Raw genomic sequence first — 19,641 nt, forward strand, 5'->3', positions numbered from 1 at the left:
AAATGAGACTGAATTCAAATATGCCCTGTGACACACTTCTCTGGGGGAGGAATATCGGTCAGACAAGAAACACGCATTTGTTAATTTGCCTGAGTGAATTAGCATTTTGAACACTATCAAATGAGCCAAAGCAATCCCAGAGAACATCAAGCTGCATTGAGGTTTATAAGCTTGGCATTTTAAGAAATATTTTTGTTGCAATTTTCAGTCACCTATGTGTTCCTAATGCCAAATTATATTCTACTTAGATTAGATTAGATTACTTACAGTGTGGAAACAGGCCCTTCAGCCCAGCATGTCCACACCCACCCTCTGAAGAGCAACCCACCCACACCCATTCCCCTACATTTACCCCATTCACCTAACACTACGGGCAATTTAGCATGGCCAATTCACACAACACCAGTTTATAGACTAACAGGTTTATTTGGAAGCACTAGCTTTTGGAGCTCTGCTCCTTCGTCATGTAGTTGTGGAGTATAAGATCGTAGGACATAGAATTTACAGCAAAAGTTTACAGTGTGGTGTAACTGAAATTATATATTGAAAAAGACCTGGATTGTTTGTTAAGTCTCTCATCTGTTAGAATGACCATGTTAGTTTCAGTTCTTTCGTATGTAAATCCCAGAACTTCTTTTAAAGTTACATTCTCAAGTGAACTTGCACTGCTGTTTCACAGCACCAGGGACCCGGGTTCGATTCTCACCTTGGGTGACTGTCTGTGTGGAGTTTGTACATTCTCCCCGTGTCTGCGTGGGTTTCCTCCGGGTGCTCTGGTTTCCTCCCACAATCCAAAGATGTGCAGGTCAGGTGAATTGGCCATTCTAAATTGCTCATAGTGTTAGGTGCATTAGTCAGGGGTAAATATAGGGGAGGGTAATGGGTCTGGGTGGGTTACTCTTCGGAGGGTCGATGTAAACTTGTTGGGCCGAAGGCCTGTTTCCATACTCTAGGGAATCTAATCAAAAAATAAATCTAAAAAATAGGTCCTATGTTTGCTCATATAATGCATTGATGGTGCGAGGTACTCTGTGTGAGACTGTCTATGTCCCAATGTTCAGACTGATTCCAATCTAAAAAAGGGATTTACTTAATCTTACATGGACTCATGCAGGTTTTGAGCAAATTAACATTTACAACAAAGAGAACAAAGAACCAAGAAACTTTATAGCCCAAGAACCAGCCCTTTGGTCCTCCAAGCCTGAGCCGATCCAAATCCACTGTCTAAACCTGTTGTCCAATTCCTAAATATCTATACCCCTCTGCTCCCCACCTACTCATGCATCCGTCCAGATGCATCTTAAACAAATCTATCATGCCTGCCTCTACTACCTCTACTGGCAATGTATTCCAGGCACCTACCATCCTCTGTGTAAAGTACTGCCACGTATATCCCCCTTAAAGTTTTCACCTCTCACCTTGAAAGTGTAACCTCGTGTTATTGAATCCTTCACCCTGGGAAGAAAGCACATCTCTATCTACCCTGTCTATATCCTTCATGATTTTGTCGACCTCAATCAGGTCCTCCCCTCAATCTCCTTTTTTCTAATGAAAACAAACCTTACCTACTCAACCTTTCTTCATAGCTAGCACCTTCCGTACCAGGCAACATCCTTGTCAACCTTCTCTGCATATTCTCCAAAGCGTCCACTTCCTTTTGGTATGTGGTGACTAGAACTGTACACAGTATTCTAAATGCAACCGAATGCAACTGAACAATTTTAACATGACCTGCCAGCTCTTACACTCAACACCAAGTCTGATGAAGGCAAGCATACCATATGCCTTCTAGACAGCTCTATCCACCTGTGGAGCCACCTTCAGGGTACAATGAACCTGAACTCCCAGATCTCTCTGCTCATCAACTTTTCCCATCAGGCTCTTCTGTTTACTGTATAATTTGCTCTCAAATTAGACTTCCCAAAACACATCACCTGACATTTGCCAGGATTGAACTCCATCTGCCACTTCTCCGCCCAACTCTCCAGTCTATCTATATTCTCTTGTATTCTTTGACAGTCCACTATGCTTTCTGCTACTCCACCAATCTTCATTTCATCTGCAAACTTATTGATCATACCAACAGTGCCCTCTTCCAGATTATTTATGTATATCAGAAGCAACAATGGCCCCAACACTGATCCCTGTGGAACACCACTGGTCATCTTTCTCCATTTCGAGAAACTCCCTTCAACTACTACTCCCTGTCTCCTGTTGCTCAACCAGTTCTTTATCCAGCTAGCTAGAACATCTGCACACCATGTGACTCACTTTCTTCATTAGTTTACCATGGGGAACGTTATCAAATGCCTTACTAAAGTCCATGTAAATGATATATACAGCCCTTTCCTTCATCTATCAACTTGGTCACTTCCTCAAAGAACTCTAATAAAGTTGGTAAGGCACGATCTCCCCCACATAAAACCATGTTGCCTATCACTGATAAGCTCATTCTTTTTCAAACTTAAATAGATTTTATCCCTCAGTACCTTCTCCAGCAACTTTCCCACACTGATATCAGGCTCACTGGTCTAGTTACCTAGAATATCCCTACTACCCTCCTTGTACGGGGGACAACATGAGCAACCTTCCAGTCCTCCGGCAACTCACTTGTGTTTAAGGAAACACACAAATATAATTCTGCAAGTACAAGGTCAACCCACAAACGTGTGTGTGTGTGTGTGTGTGTGTGTGTGTGTCTGTGTGTGTGTGTCTGTGTGTGTGTGTCTGTGTGTGTGTGTGTGTGTAGTGGGGTCACCTGGTCCCCAAGGCCTTATTTTCACGATGGACATCCAGTCCCTGTACACCTCCATCCCCCATCACGAAGGACTCAAAGCCCTCCACTTCTTCCTTTCCCACAATACCAACCAGTACCCTTCCACTGAGACCCTCCTTTGACTGACTGAACTGGTGCTCATCCTGAACAATTTCTCTCTCCAATCCTCCCACTTCCTCCAAACCAAAGGAGTTGCCATGGGCACCCGCATGGGCCCCAGCTATGCCTGCCTCTTCGTAGGATATGTGGAACAGTCCATCTTCTGCAACTACACTGGCACCATCCCCCACCTTTTCCTCCGCTACATCGATGACTGTATCGGCGCTGCCTCGTGCTCCCACGAGGAGGTTGAACAGTTCATCCACTTTACCAACACCTTCCACCCCAACCTCAAATTCACCTGGACCATCCCAGACTCTTCCCTCCCCTTCCTAGACCTTTCCATTTCTATCTCCGGCGACCGAGTCAACACAGACATCTACTATAAACCGACTGACTCCCACAGCTACCTAGACTACACCTCCTCCCACCCTGCTCCCTGTAAAAACGCCATCCCATATTCCCAATTCCTTCATCTCTGCCAGGAGGACCAGTTCCAATACCGTACAGTCCTGATGGCCTCCTTCTTCAAGGACCGCAGATTCCCCCCAGACGTGATCAACGATGCCCTCCACCGCATCTCCTCCACTTCCCGCTCCTCCGCCCTTGAGTACTGACCCTCCAACCGCCACCAGGACAGAACCCCAATGGTTCTCACCTACCACCCCACCAACCTCCATATACAGCGTATCATCTGCCGTCATTTCCGCCACCTCCAAACGGACCCCACCACCAGGGATATATTTCCCTCCCCTCCCCTATCAGCATTCTGAAAAGACCACTCCCTCTGTGACTCCCTCGTCAGGTCCACACCCCCCACCACCCCAACCTCCACTCCCAGCACCTTCCCCTGCAACCACAAGAAATGCAAAACTTGCGCCCACACCTCCTCCCTTCCTTCTCTCCAAGGCCCCAAGGGATCCTTCCATATCCGCCACAAATTCACCTGCACCTCCACACACATCATCTATTGCATCCGCTGCACCCAATGTGGCCTCCTCTATATTGGGGAGACAGGCCGCCTACTTGCGGAACGTTTCAGAGAACACCTCTGGGACACCCGGACCAACCAACCCAACCACCCCGTGGCTCAACACTTTAACTCCCCCTCCCACTCCACCAAGGACATGGAGGTCCTTGGACTCCTCCATTGCCAGACCATAACAACATGACGGCTGGAGGAAGAGCACCTCATCTTCCGCCTAGGAACCCTCCAACCACAAGGGATGAACTCAGATTTCTCCAGTTTCCTCATTTCCCCTCCCTCCACCTTGTCTCAGTCGAATCCCTCGAACTCAGCACCACCTTCATAACCTGCAATCTTCTTCCTGACCTCTCCACCCCCACCCCACTCTGGCCTATCACCCTCACCTTGACCTCCTTCCACCTATCACATCTCCATCGTCCCTCCCCCAAGTCCCTCCTCCCTGCCTTTTATCTTAGCCTGCTGGACACACTTTCCTCATTCCTGATGAAGGGCTTATGCCCGAAACGTCGAATTTCCTGTTCCTTGGATGCTGCCTGACCTGCTGCGCTTTTCCAGCAACACATTTTCACCTGTAATGTGACATGAACCCAAGGTCCTGGATGAGGCCATCATAGAGCTTGACGATGAACATCAGCTCCTATTTAATCTTTGACACATCACAGCAGTACCCATATTGTTATCATATTTGCAACACCTTTGATCTAATTGGCTTTCACTGGATGAACTTGCTAACTCACTGGGGAGTCCCAGAGGCATTGCTTACAATGGTTTTGTGAATGATTTGATAGATAACATGGCCAAAAGAATGAACATCTTTTCTAACATAGCAAACACAATGAATTGAAGAAAGAACCTCATAATTAACCTGCACGTTAATGTTTCTTTCAGAGCTAATGTTTGTGGAAGACAGTGCTGTTCTGGATGGACTGTGAGCCCTGGTACAAACAGATGTATAAAACGTAAGTATTGCAATGAAAACAACTTTGGAAATTTCTTGTTATCATTGAAATAATTATTGGGAAAATAATACAGCTGAGGTTAAAATATATGTGAGGTGAATATATTGATGGTGATTTTAACTGTCTTTTTTCACATTGACTTCCAGAGTTGTTGAATTTATAGCTACCTGAGGTGTTACATACAACAATGGTACAGGCCAAAAGCAGAAGGGTAGCTGAGCTGCATTCTGTATACTTAATATATGATCAGTTAACTTCAACTATTCACTATAAATACTTGGTGCAATTATGTTTCATAGAACATAGAACATTACAGCGCAGTACAGGCCCTTCGGCCCTCGATGTTGCTCCGCCTGTCATACTAATCTGAAGCCCATCCCACCTACACTATTCCATGTACGTCCATTTGCCTGTCCAATGATGACTTAAATGCACTTAAACTTGGCGAATCTACTACCGTTGCAGGTAAAGCATTCCATACCCTTACTACTCTCTGAGTAAAGAAATTACCTCTGACATCTGTCTTATACCTATCTCCCTTCACTTTAAAGTTGTGTCCCCTCGTGTTTGCCGTCCCCATACTTGGAAAAAGGCTCTCCCTGTCCACCCTACCTAACCCTCTGATTATCTTGTATGTCTCTTAAGTCATCTCTCAACCTTCTTCTCTCTAAGGAGAACAGCCTCAAGGCCCACAGCCTTTCCTCGTAAGACATTCCTTCCATACCAGGCAACATCCTAGTAAATCTCCTCTGCACCCTTTCCAAAGCTTCCATATCCTTCTTATAATGCAGTGACCAGAACTGTACACAATACTCCAAATGTGGCCGTACCAGAGCTTTGTACAGCTGCAGCATAACCTCCTGGTTCTGGAACTCAATCCCTCTATTAATAAAGGCCAAAACACTGTATACCTTCTTAACAACCCTGTCAATCTGGGTGGCAACTTTCTGGGATCTGTGTACATGGACACCGAGATCTCTCTGCTCATATGCACTCCCAAAAATCCTACCATTAGCCCAGTACTTTGCATTCCGATTACTCCGGCCAAAGTGTATCACCTCACACTTGTCCACATTAAACTCCATTTGCCACCTCTCAGCCCAGCTCTGCATCCTACCTATGTCTCTCTACTACATCCTACTCAACCTACTACATCCTTCATCACTATCCACAACTCCACCCACCTTAGTGTGGTCCACAAATTTACCAACCCACCCTTCTAAGCCCTCATCCAGGTCATTTATAAAAATGACGAACAGCAGTGGACCCAACACCGACCCTTGTGGTACACCGCTAGTAACTGGACACCAAGATGAACATGTTCCATCAACTACAACCCTCTGTTTTCTTTCAGCAAGCCAATTACTGATCCAAACTGCTATATCTCCCACAATCCCTTTCCTCCGCATTTTGTACAATAGCCTACTGTGGGGAACCTTATCGAACACCTTGCTAAAATCCATATACACCACATCAACCAGTTTACTCTCATCTTCCTGTTTTGTCACTTTGTCAAAAAATTCAAAAAGATTCATTAGGCACGGCCTACCCTTCACAACACCGTGCTGACTGTCCCTGATCAGATTATTCTTTTCTAGATGGTTATAAATCCCATCTTTTATAACCTTTTGCAACACTTTACCAACAACTGAAGTGAGACTCACTGGTCTGTAATTACCAGGGCTGTCTCTACTACCCTTTTTGAACAAGGGAACCACATTTGCTATCCTCCAGTCCTCAGGCACTATTCCTGTAGATAATGATGATTTGAAGATCAATACCAAAGGCTCGGCAATCTCTTCCCTTTCTTCCCAGAGGATCCTAGGATAGATCCCATCCAGCCCAGGGGACTTGTTTATTTTCACACTCTGCAGTAGTTCTAATACCTCTTCCTTGTGAACCTCAATCTCTTCTAGTCTAGATGCAAGTATCTCTGTATCTTGCTCACCAACATTTTCATTTTCTATAGTGAACACTGTCAAAAAAATATTTATTTAGTGCTTCCCCTATCTCCTCTGACTCCACACACAACTTCCCACTACTATCCTTGATTGGCCCTAACTTAACTCACGTCATTCTTTTATTACTGACATACCTATGGAAAGCCTTAGGGTTTACCCTGATCCTATCTGCCAACAACTTCTCATGTCTCCTCCTGGCTCTTCAGAGCTCTCTTTTTATGTCTTTCCTGACTTCCTTGTAACCCTCAAGCGCCCTAACTGAGTTTTCACATTTTGTCCTAACATAAGCCTTCTTCTTCTTGACCAGGGATTCCATTTCCTTAGAAAACCACGGCTCATGCGTTCTATATCTTTCTCCCTGCCTGACAGGTACATACTTATCTAGGACACACAGGAGCTTTTCCTTGAATAAGCTCCACATTTTTAATGTGCTCATCCCTTGCAGTTTCCTTCCTCATTCCATGCTTCCTAAATCTTTCCTAACTGCATCGTAATTTCCCTTCCCCCAGCTGTAACTCTTGCTCGGTGGAGTACACCTATCCCTTTCCATCACTAAAGTAAACACGACAGAATTGTGATCGCTGTCTCCAAAGTGCTCACCTACTTCTTAGTCTAACACCTGGCCAGGCTCGTTACCCAGTACTAAATCTAAAGTGGCTTCGTCCCTTGTAGGCCTGTCTACATACTGTGTCAGGAAGCCTCCTGCACACACTGGACAAAAACTGACCCATCTATAGTACTCATACTGTGGTGATCCCAGTCAATATCTGGATAGTTGAAGTCCCCCATGTCAACTACCCTGCCTCCCTCACTCCTATTGAGAATCATCTTTGCTATCCTTTCCTCTACATCTCTGGGACTATTCAGAGGCCTATAGAAAACTCCCAGCATGGTGACTTCTCCTTTCCTGTTTTTAACCTCAGCCCATACTACCTCAGTTAACGAGTCCCCAAACATCCTTTCTGCAACTGTAATTTTGTCCCTGATCAACAATGCCACACCTCCCCCTCTTTTACTGTCTTCTCTGTTCTTACTGAAACATCTGAATCCCAGACCTGCAACAGCCATTCCTGTCCCTGCTCTATCCATGTCTCCATAATGGCCACAATATCGAAGTCCCAGGTACCAACCCACGCTGCCAGTCCACCCACTTTATTTCGGATGCTCCTCATGTTGAAGTACACACACTTCAAACCAGGTTCTCGCTTGCCAGTGTCAGATACTTGATTTGGGGACTCCCTACTCTCATCCTCTTCTGTACCTGTCCTACAATTTTGGTTCCCATCCCCCTACTGTATTAGTTTAAATCCACCTTAATAGCTTTAGTGAATTTCCCACCCAGGATATTGGTACCCCTGTGGTTTAGATGAAGACCATCCTGTTTGTAGAGGTCCCACCTACCCCAGAAAGAGCTCCAATCATTTATCTATTAACCTGGCAATAAAGGATTGAGAAAATATCTGCAGTTCCTCTTCCTTATGTGGCTGCATTGATGCAAGTTTATTTGCTTGCTGTGAATGATAGAGGGTTCTACTAAGAAATTTGTAAACTGTATGTTTTTATACTGGTTTTTTGGATAACACTAGATTTGGCAGAGTTCCTTGATCACTGGTCTATCTCAATTTATACATTGTGGTGGAAAAGAATACTTGCCTTTTGAAACAGATTCTTGTGTGAAAGCATCTGGTTGAGGTCTTCAAGTCCTTTATCTGAACATGAAAACCCAAAACCTAACAGAAAAGTTCAGTACTAGCCAACAAAAAGACAAGCATTTTTCCTTGCCACATGTCATGTACCATCAATAACAATGGGAAGGTCAATGAGCAACTTTGCAGACTTCGTTGTGGAAGCCAAGTTCCACCATGACATTCTCCTCCTCTGGGTATTCCTGTGGGATACTGTCCTCCGATATAAATGTGTAGGTGTTACTCTGACCTAGACTTCTTTGATTCAGTTGATCATTTGATTTCGATGACAGGATCCCTGTCGTGTTAGTAAAATTCCAGTCAAGGAGACTAAGTCAATGTAATACCTACACATTCATACTGGAGATGGTTTCTAGCTTGTATTAACAGATGATGGATCCGTGGAGTGAAGTTACTATCGAAGGCCATTCCAGAGGCTACTGTTGAGATAGCTACCCCATTAAGGACAGTGGTCTGCCTCTCTGAGCCAGTGGTTTGTTCAGACGCTTAGCGACTTTGGTAGTGTCACCTGTGGAGATACAGAGGGAGCTACAGAGAGATGGTGAGGTTTCTCTATGTTCTTGAAGAATACTCAGAGTTTCTTTTTTAATATGTGAGGTCCATTAAGGCAGGCTCTGGTGACTGAACAAACTCTCCACTGGTGTAGTGAGAGAACCACAGGAGTGATTATTACTGGGGGAGGTCCCACTGTGAGACAAGGAAAACTCCTGAACGGAAGTTGGGGTACTCCCTAACTGGGATGCGACAAGGAATGAATCCAACTGTCTCTATTGGGTTGTTATTCTGCTGTTCAAATGCTGAAGGGCTTTAAATCTTTTTCCCATTCCTATTTCCCAGAGGACAGCTGAGAGTCAACCACATTGTAGGTCAGGCCAGGTCAGGATGGACATTAATGAACAGATGGGTTTTTCCCCGAAAATCGATCATTAGTCACTTATTCCCGATTTTTATCAAATTCAAATTCCACCATCTGCTTTGATGGGATTTGAATCTGATTCCCCAAGGAATATTACCTGGACTTCTGGATTTATAGTCCAGCAATAATACCACTTGGCCACCGCCTCACCGACAAGCTAATTAGCTTAAAGTGTAAACTGTTGCTGTTCCTGTCTCTCAATATATACCATGTTGGCAGGAAGACATCAGCTTTCCTTCCTTTGGAGAATCTGGCCAATGCCAGCTGTATCAGCGTGCAAACAGGGTTCCTCAGAATCTAATTCCTTTGGTTCGCATGTACATCAAATCAGAAATCAAAGCTCGATTACAAAGTAGCAACTATATGGCTTCACAAGTAATTTTGAATAGTTATAACCTGACAATGTCGCCATCAAATGTGGAGCTGTGAGTTTGCATCTGCAATGATTCATTTTAACAACAATATCAGGTGCAGTGAAAATAAAATGTCTATTACTGATGAAGATACCCAACTAATAGGTAAAAACAATGACTGCAGATGCTGGAAACCAGATTCTGGATTAGTGTTGCTGGAAGAGCACAGCAGTTCAGGCAGCATCCAAGGAGCAGTAAAATCGACGTGTCGAACAAGAGCCCTTCATCAGGAATACAGGCAGAGAGCCTGAAGGGTGGAGAGATAAGTGAGAGGAGGGTGGGGGTGGGGAGAAAGTAGCATAGAGTGCAATAGGTGAGTGGGGGAGGGGATGAAGGTCATAGGTCGGGGGGAGGGGGAGGGTGGAGTGGATAGGTGGAAAAGAAGATAGGCAGGTAGGACAAGTCATGGGGACAGTGCTGAGCTGGAAGATAATCTAGTCATTAGTAACAGCAAGTTATAGAGTCATAGAGTCATAGAGATGTACAGCATGGAAACGAGCCCTTCTGTTCAACCCGTCCATGCTGACCAAATATCCCAACCCAATCTAGCCCCACCTGCAGCACCCGGCCCATATTCCTCCAAACCCTTTCTATTCATATACCTATTCAAATGCCTCTTAAATATTGCAATTGTACCAGCCTCCACCACATCCTCTGGCAGTTCATTCCATACACATACCACCCATTGTGTGAAAACGTTGCCCCTTAGGTCCCTTTTATATCTTTCCCCTCTCACCCTAAACCTAAAATAGAACCTTAAAGTTCTACTTTAACAATGTGGTGTTTCAAATGCAGAGTGTTATATACATTTTAAACACTGTAGTTGTCCTTTTTCTATGTGGATGGTATGAGCAGTGTGATCATACTTAAGTAAAATAAGTTTTAGCTGTAATTTGTATAAGTAAAAAAAGTAATTATAAAACACTTTCAAGATTGCAAGATGTACCAAAAGCATTTTGTAGCCGAAGCAGTACATTTTAAGTGGAATCGTTATTGTAGTTTAGGAAACATGGCAACTGATTTGGATTTAGCAAGGTCCCATGTAAAGCAATTGATAATGACCAGATAATTCACTTGTTGATGCTGTCTGAGGAATAAATGTTGCTCCAGGCACTGAACATAACTCATTGGAAACATGGGGCACTCACATTACTTATTTCTTTTCCTGTGCAGACACCGTGGAATTTGTACAATGATTTTACTGTGTACAAAATAAACTGGCATATCATTTGAAAGAAATATTTTCTGTTGAGATATCCACAGAGGGCTAAGGATAGTAATTTGTGATAGCAGCATTGTTATGCTATAACTGCTGATGATGAAACTGATCTCTGGAATGATATTGATGCTACTTTGTAATTAAGCTTTGCCCTGAGCACTATCATATTTGTGAATCAAAGTAATTCAATTAAGAGATGATTGATTCATGTTTAAAATGTTTGTCCAATTGTGGCTGAGATGCTGAAGGTCTCTCCATCCTGGTGATGGTCAAGGGTCCTGAGTAAATTTGGTTTTCAGAGTCACACTTCACAGTTACACAATTTGCAAGAAATTTATGCTTTTCTGCTCAGAAGAATTTACAACCCAGAGGGGGGAAAGCAAACAGTAAAAAAAACTGTAATACTTGGAAATGAATGCACTGGTCATACTGGAGCACTGTCCTGTGGTGAACGAATCAGATTGGACCAACGTCATTCAGACTTTTCACTGGTTTATACTTGGGGGAAAGGTTGTACCGTTGCAGAAGTGATTCTGAGGTTGAGCAAAGGCATTTTAAGAGACAGTAGCTGACAAAAGAACCACTTTCAGACCTCCCAGTGTTCTTCGAACATTCCACAAAGCTTTCACTGTGCTGCTTAACTATTGCTGTGTACCAGCTGAGCTCTCGTGGTATCCTGCACAGAGTCAAAATACCTTCTTCTTTTGAAGTGGGAGTAGAGGGATGGGGCAATGAGATCAGGTAGCAGAGAAGGAATTCTGTTCCTGTATTGAAGTCTTACATCCTTGAAAGATTGAAGTAACAGTACTTTGATTTTATTTCACCTACAACTAATTAGAAAGGGGAGAAATAGAGTCATTTGGAGTATCATTAGAGGCCCTGACTACTCATTATTGTCTCATTTTCAGACGTTAGATGTAAATGTGAACATGCAATAACATATGTAAGATGTGTTCGTGAAATCATATTTTCTATTGATAAAGATAGAAAATTCAAGCATTAATTTAATTCAAAGTAGAATCTCTACAATGCAGAATGAGGCCTTTCAGCCCAAGCCTTCACCAATCCTCCAAAGAGCATCCCATCCCTGTAACTGTACATAGTGTTCTTACCACAGCTAGCCTGCACACAGCCTAGACAATTTAGCATGGCCACTCCACCCAACCTGCATGTCTTTGGACTGTGAGAGGGAACCAGAGCATCTGGTAGAAATCCACACCAACGGGGGAGGGGATAGAACATGAATGTCCACACAGGCAGTTTCCCGAGGTTGGAATCAAACCTGGGTCCCCTGGCACTGTGAGGAAGCATTGCTAACCACTGAGCCACTGTGCATCATCAAGATGAGACTTATGGCAGTCGTGCCCATTAGTCTGCTGGAGGGAGATTGTCCTATGATTAAGATGGAGGCAGGACGATCCAATCCCATGTGAAAACTTCTCTGCTGTTAGTGAAATATTAAATAGGCTCCTAAATGAACCAGTTGATACCAATTATGTCTGAGCAGACCATTGTTCAGTATTGACTCAAGGGATTAAGTAGGGATCAAACTGCTTTCATACGCCTCTTGAAGGTTGCTCAATACATGTTGTTAGGTTAGTCAGCAACCTACGAAGGAACTTATTATTTGCTTGGCACCTTGTGCCCAGTCAAAGGACCTGGCCTCAGGAAGTGGAGGCTCTCCAGTTAGTCCTCACCTTTGAAACCCCTGCCATCTGTGTATCCTGTGATATCCTTGCCTGAGTAGAGGGTTCCTAAGATGATTTTACTGAAGCATTACCTGTAGCTTCACTGTTCCCAAAGAGTGCTGCCTCTGATTGGCCAGTAGCTCCTCAACAAGTGGAACCTCCAACTGCCACTGCGCGGCGGTAGCCGCATGAAAGACTTGATCATGAAAGGTTAGATCCCAGGGCTTTAATGGTAGAGTGTTGACTTGGATAGAGGATTGGCTGACTAACAGAAAGCAGAGGGTTGGGATAATGGATGGTGAGCTATAGCTAGTGGGTTGCCTCAGGGTTTAGTTCTCAAACCTCAACTATTTACAATCTGTAAAAATGATCTGCAAGTAGAGACTGAGTGTAACATAGCAAAATTTGTGGATGATACTAAAATAGGTGGGAAAGCAGATTCCTGATGAAGAGCTTCTGTCCGAAATGTCAATTTTCCTGCTCCTCAGATGCTGCCTGACCTGCTGCACTTTTGCAGCAACACACTCTGGACTCTAATCTCCAGCATCTGCAGTACTCACTTTCGCCCAGTGATGAGGAGATAAAGAGTTTACAGCTGGATATTGATTGGCTAGGAGAATGAGTCAGAATCAGTCAGGTGGAGTTTAATGTGGATAAGCACAAAGTTGTCCTTTTGTTTAGAAAAAATAAAAAGGCAAATAATTGTTTAATTGGGAAGCAGATTCAAAGTGTGTCAGTGCAGGTGGATGTGGCCAGCTTTGTGCACGAATCACAGAAAGTGGGCATGCAGGTGCAGCATAGTCAGAAAGGTAAATGGAATCCTGGCGTGTATTGCAAAAGGACTGGGTTATAAATGTAGAGTTGTTACAATTATATAAGACATTGGTAAGACTACATCTGGAATATTGTATCCAGTTTTGGTCTCCTTGAGTTGACGAAGGATGTGGTGCCATTGGAGGTTCACCAGGTTAATTCCAGGGATGAAAAGGCTGTCATATGAGGAGCGGTTGAATAGCCTGGGCTTGTACCTACTGGAGTTCCGAAGAATGAGGGGGTAATCTGATCAAAGTATATAAAGTTCTAAAGGGGAGATTGATAAGGTGGATGCTAAACAGATACTCCCCCTTGTGGGACAGTTTCGAACAAGAAGTCATTTTGTTTATTTTGATCTAAGGCTGGAAGAATATTTTGTTTCTGAACAAGAAATCGAATACTGGGTCAGTGTCTCTTGGGGGCGCTGCTCCCTGCCCCTTCCATCCCATGTTGAAGATGGTAGGCTATTGGGATGTTAACTTGCCAGAATTGTCCTGTTTCTTTGTGGGAAGAGAAAAATCTACTACAATTATAAACATTGCTCTTCATGAATCAAAGGGTAACTTCACACATGACTACCATGTGTACATTGGCAGGCTGGTATTTTCTGATGTTCCATCGTGTAGATTTTCAAGAAGTCAAGCCCCCATTTGCTGATCATGGATCAGCATTTAACAGGCCTGCAGGAGAGGGCTGGGGTGGGGCACTGGACTAAAAAGGGTGTGGGCAGGCAGGTGGGGAGGTTGAGAGTTCAGGACCAATCCCATTGCTCCAGCTCTTTTCCCAGTGACGGAGGGGAAAGGGAGGTGTTGGGCAGGAGGCCTCATGACAAAGTCAGCAGGAATAGGGGTCTCTCTCCAGCTCGGACACCTGATGGGGGATTCTCAATGGGATCGTAGAACACCATCCCAGTGGCATTGGTGAGCCAGTGACAAAAATTCGATGGATTTTGATCCAAGAATACTTCTCAGGGCTAGGTGTAATTTTAGCAGTGGCCGTTGCTCCAGGTACCACTGCTGGCTCTAAAATCCTGTTGGTCATTTGACTGACAGCCCTTGTCATCCCCTTATTAGAATGGGAGCCCTGGCAGAGGTTCAGTCGTTACCTGAGGTTATAACCTCAGCCATGGCTCCCAGAAATGGCAATGCAAAGTTTTCCCGACTTTCCTGACATAGAAAATGTGATCACTGTCTCATAAACCAAAGCCCCCCACTCCTGCTCCTGTGGCAGCAGTTATATTGTATTGCTGAATTTCTTTGTATATGCAAGCAGCAGATGTTCTCTTCCTGTGTTTTTTTCTCTTCCAGTGCAGGGGAAAGTATACCCAATGCAGGGGGAAAGTATAACCAATGCAGGGGACAGTATACCCAGTGCAGGGGGAAAGTATACCCAGTGCAGGGGAAAGTATAACCAGTGCAGGGGGAAAGTATACCCAGTGCAAGGGAAAGTATACCCAGTGCAGGGGGAAAGTATACCCAGTACAGGGCGGAAAGTATACCCAGTACAGGGCAGAAAGTATACCCAGTACAGGGGGAAGTATACCCAGTGCAGGGGGAAAGTATACTCAGTGCAGGAGGAAAATATACCCAGTGCAGGGGGAAAGTATACCCAGTGCAAGGGGAAAGTATACCCAGTACAGGGCGGAAAGTATACCCAGTGCAGAGGGAAAGTATACCCAGTGCAAGGGGAAAGTATACCCAGTATAGGGCGGAAAGTATACCCAGTGCAGAGGGAAAGTATACCCAGTGCAGGGGGAAAGTATACCCAGTGCAGAGGGAAAGTATACCCAGTGCAAGGGGAAAGTATACCCAGTGTAGGGGAAAGTATACCAAGTGCTGGGGGAAATATAGCCAGTGTAGGGGAAAGTATGGCCAGTGTAGGGGAAAGTATACCCAGTGCAGGAGAAAGTATACCCAGTGCAGGAGAAAGTATACCCAGTGCAGGGGAAAGTATACCCAGTGCAGGGGGAAAGTATACCCAGTGTAGGGGAAAGTATACCAAGTGCAGGGGGAAGTATAGCCAGTGTAGGGGAAAGTATACCCAGTGCAGGAGAAAGTATACCCAGTGCAGGGGAAAGTATACCCAGTGCAGGGGGAAAGTATACCCAGTGTAGGGGAAAGTATACCAAGTGCAGGGGGAAGTATAGCCAGTGTAGGGGAAAGTATAGCCAATGTAGGGGGAAACTATACCCAGTGTAGGGGAAAGTATACCCAGTTTGGGGGGAAAGTGTACTTAGTATCTGGGAAAGTATACCCAGTGCAGGGGGTAACTATACCCAGTGCAGGGGAAAGTATACCCAGTGTAGGGGGAAAGTATACCCAGTGCAGGGGGTAACTATACCCAGTACAGGGGAAAGTATACCCAGTGCAGGGGAAAGTATACCTAGTGAAGGGGGAAGTATACCCAGTGCAGGGGAAAGTATACCTAGTGCAGGGGGGAAGTATACCAAGTGCAGGAGAACATATGCCCAATGTTGGGGGGGGGGGGAGTATACCCAGTGCAGGGGGCAAGTATACCCAGTGCAGGGGGAAAGTGTACCCAGTGAGGGGGCGAAAGTATACCCAGTGAAGGGGGAAAGTGTACCTTGTGCAGGGGGAAGTATACCCAGTGCGGGGAAGAGTATACCCAGTGGAGGGGAAAGTATAGCCAGTGCGGGGAGGAAGTATACCCAGTGCAGGGGAAAGTATACCCAGTGCGGGGCAAAGTGTACACAGTATAGTATATGGCCAGTGCATTGTATCAACAGTGCAGTGCATATCCAATACAGTGTATAGCCAATGCAGTATATCACCAGTGCAGTGTATCATGCGTGAAGCATATGGCAAGTACAGTGTATAGCTAATGCAGCATATCGCCAGTGCAGTGTATCTCCAGTGCAGTGTATAATGACTGAAGCATATAGCAAGTGCAGTGTATAGCTCATGTAGTTTATACCCAATGCAGTGTATTGCCAATGCAATGTATACACAGTGCATTATATCACCCAGTGCATTATATCACCCAGTGCATTGTATCACCAGTGCAGTGTATAGCCAGTGCAGTGTATAGTCAGTGCAGTGTACTGCCAGTGCAGTGAATACCCACTGCAGTATATCACTAGTGCAGTGTATAGCCAGTGCAGTGTATCGGCAGTGCAGTGCATACTCAGTGCAGTGTATGTCCAGTGCAGTGTATACCCAGTGCATTGTATAGCCAGTGCAGTGTATCACCTGTACAGTGTATACCCAATGCAGTGTATACCCAGTGCAGTGTATAGCCAGTGCAGTGTATCACCTGTGCAGTGTATACCCAGTGCAGTGTATTGTCAGTACAGTGTATTGTCAGTGCAGTGCATACCCAGTGCAGTGCGTAGTCAGTGCAGTGTATAACCAGTGCAATGTATACCCAGTGCTGTGTATCGCCAGTGCGGTGAATACCCACTGCGGTGTATCACCAGTGCTGTGTATCACCAGTGCCGTGTATCACCAGTGCCGTGTATCACCAGTGCCGTGTATCACCAGTGTCGTGTATCACCAGTGCCATGTATAGCCAGTGCAGTGTATCTCCAGTGCAGTGCATACCCAATGCAGTGTATTGCCAGTGCAGTGTAGGACCAGTGCTGTGTATAGCCAGTGCAGTGAACACCCACTGCAGTGTATCACCATTGCAGTGTATACCCAGTGCAGTGTATACCCAGTGCTGTGTATCGCCAGTGCAATGAATACCCACTGCAGTGTATTATCAGTGTAGTGTATTACCAGTGCAGTGAATCGCCAGTGCAGTGCATACCCACTGCAGTGTACCACCAGTGCAGTGTATCACTCATGCAGTGCATGCCCAGTGCAGTGTATCATCAGCGCAGTGTATATCCAGTACATTGTATGGCCAGTGCAGTGTATCACCAACACAGTGTTTGGCCAGTGCAATGCATCACCAGTGCAGTGTATAGCCAATGCAGTGTATAGCCAGTGTGGTGTATCGCCAGTGCAGTGTATACTCAGTGCAGTGCATACCCAGTGCAGTGTACACCCAATGGAGTGTATTGCCAATGCAGTGCATACTCAGTGCAGTGTATACCCAGTGCATTGTATAGCCAGTGCAGTGTATCTCCAGTGCAGTGCATACCCAATGCAGTGTATTGCCAGTGCAGTGTAGGACCAGTGCTGTGTATAGCCAGTGCAGTGAACACCCACTGCAGTGTATCACCAGTGCAGTGTATACCCAGTGCTGTGTATCGCCAGTGCAATGAATACCCACTGCAGTGTATTATCAGTGTAGTGTATTACCAGTGCAGTGAATCGCCAGTGCAGTGCATACCCACTGCAGTGTACCACCAGTGCAGTGTATCACTCATGCAGTGCATGCCCAGTGCAGTGTATCATCAGCGCAGTGTATATCCAGTACATTGTATGGCCAGTGCAGTGTATCACCAACACAGTGTTTGGCCAGTGCAATGCATCACCAGTGCAGTGTATAGCCAATGCAGTGTATAGCCAGTGTGGTGTATCGCCAGTGCAGTGTATACTCAGTGCAGTGCATACCCAGTGCAGTGTACACCCAATGGAGTGTATTGCCAATGCAGTGCATACTCAGTGCAGTGTATACCCAGTGCATTGTATAGCCAGTGCAGTGTATCACCTGTACAGTGTATACCCAATGCAGTGTATACCCAGTGCAGTGTATAGCCAGTGCAGTGTATCACCTGTGCAGTGTATACCCAGTGCAGTGTATTGTCAGTACAGTGTATTGTCAGTGCAGTGCATACCCAGTGCAGTGCGTAGTCAGTGCAGTGTATAACCAGTGCAGTGTATACCCAGTGCTGTGTATCGCCAGTGCGGTGAATACCCACTGCGGTGTATCACCAGTGCCGTGTATCACCAGTGCCGTGTATCACCAGTGTCGTGTATCACCAGTGCCATGTATAGCCAGTGCAGTGTATCTCCAGTGCAGTGCATACCCAATGCAGTGTATTGCCAGTGCAGAGTAGGACCAGTGCTGTGTATAGCCAGTGCAGTGAACACCCACTGCAGTGTATCACCATCGCAGTGTATACCCAGTGCAGTGTATACCCAGTGCTGTGTATCGCCAGTGCAATGAATACCCACTGCAGTGTATTATCAGTGTAGTGTATTACCAGTGCAGTGAATCGCCAGTGCAGTGCATACCCAGTGCAGTGTACACCCAATGGAGTGTATTGCCAATGCAGTGCATACTCAGTGCAGTGTATAGCCAGTGCAGTGCATATCCAGTGCAGTGTATCGCCAATGCAATGTATAGCCAGTGCAGTGTATTGCCAGTACAGTGCATTACCAGTGCAGTGGACTGCGAGCCCTCTTGTGGAGTGCCCAGCTCAGAGTGTCTGCAGGTTCAGGGCTAAATAAAGGATTGTAATGTTTGACTTTTTAAACTTAGTTTTCTTTATTTTCCCACTTTTATATAAAATGTCTCTTGTGCTGAACTTTTTAACGTCTTTCTTTCTTTATCTACATCTGTCATTAAGATTTTGTACCGAGGTACTTTGTATGTAAGATGGCACCTCATGTGGCAACGTAGTACTCTCCACCTGTACTTGAGTACATGTGACAATAAAAACGGATTACCAAGACAAAGCAATTGTGAGTGTTGTTTTCTAAATTAGGGATTTAATGTAAGGACTATCTAGTATCTCCAAGACAAGATCCATTAATAGTATTATTGCTAAATTGGAACTGAGAGATATTTCTCTTATTTAGATTCCATTAACACTTGTTTTCCAAATGAATCTTACAGATAGTAAAGTTTTAAGTGGAACAAAAATTTCTTCCAGTTAAAACTTAATGTTTTAGTGGATGATTTATTGCAAGCTGTAAGCCTCAAACTGGGAGTGATATGTTTTTGTTAATAAAAACAAAAACTGATGGAACTTCTCATTAAGCTCAGGTCACATCAGAGAGGAGAACTATTATTTTGGGTCAATGGTCTTTCAGCAAAAAATTGGAGATTTAAGTTCGAGATAGGTTTTCAGAAAGTGCAAAAGCAGAGAATATGCAGAGTTGAGCAAAGAACAAAAAGAAACTTTCTATTTCATGACCACCACTTATTGTCATCAAAAGTGGGAGCAGTGATCTGATGATTTCTCAAGCCA

The 19,641-nt window shown here is 44.9% G+C and overlaps 1 protein-coding gene across 1 annotated transcript in view; it reads left to right on the forward strand.

Annotated features, from left to right (window-relative positions):
• Positions 1–19,641, forward strand: part of LOC132818217 (latent-transforming growth factor beta-binding protein 2-like) — a 437,178-nt gene that overhangs the window by 43,137 nt on the left and 374,400 nt on the right. The window contains exon 2 of the mRNA XM_060828998.1: positions 4,752–4,822. Within this exon, the coding sequence (XP_060684981.1) occupies positions 4,752–4,822 (71 nt within the window). The remainder of the gene's footprint in view (positions 1–4,751; positions 4,823–19,641) is intronic.

The sequence above is a fragment of the Hemiscyllium ocellatum genome, chromosome 8 (genome assembly GCF_020745735.1).
Source record: "Hemiscyllium ocellatum isolate sHemOce1 chromosome 8, sHemOce1.pat.X.cur, whole genome shotgun sequence".
NCBI lineage: Eukaryota > Metazoa > Chordata > Chondrichthyes > Orectolobiformes > Hemiscylliidae > Hemiscyllium > Hemiscyllium ocellatum.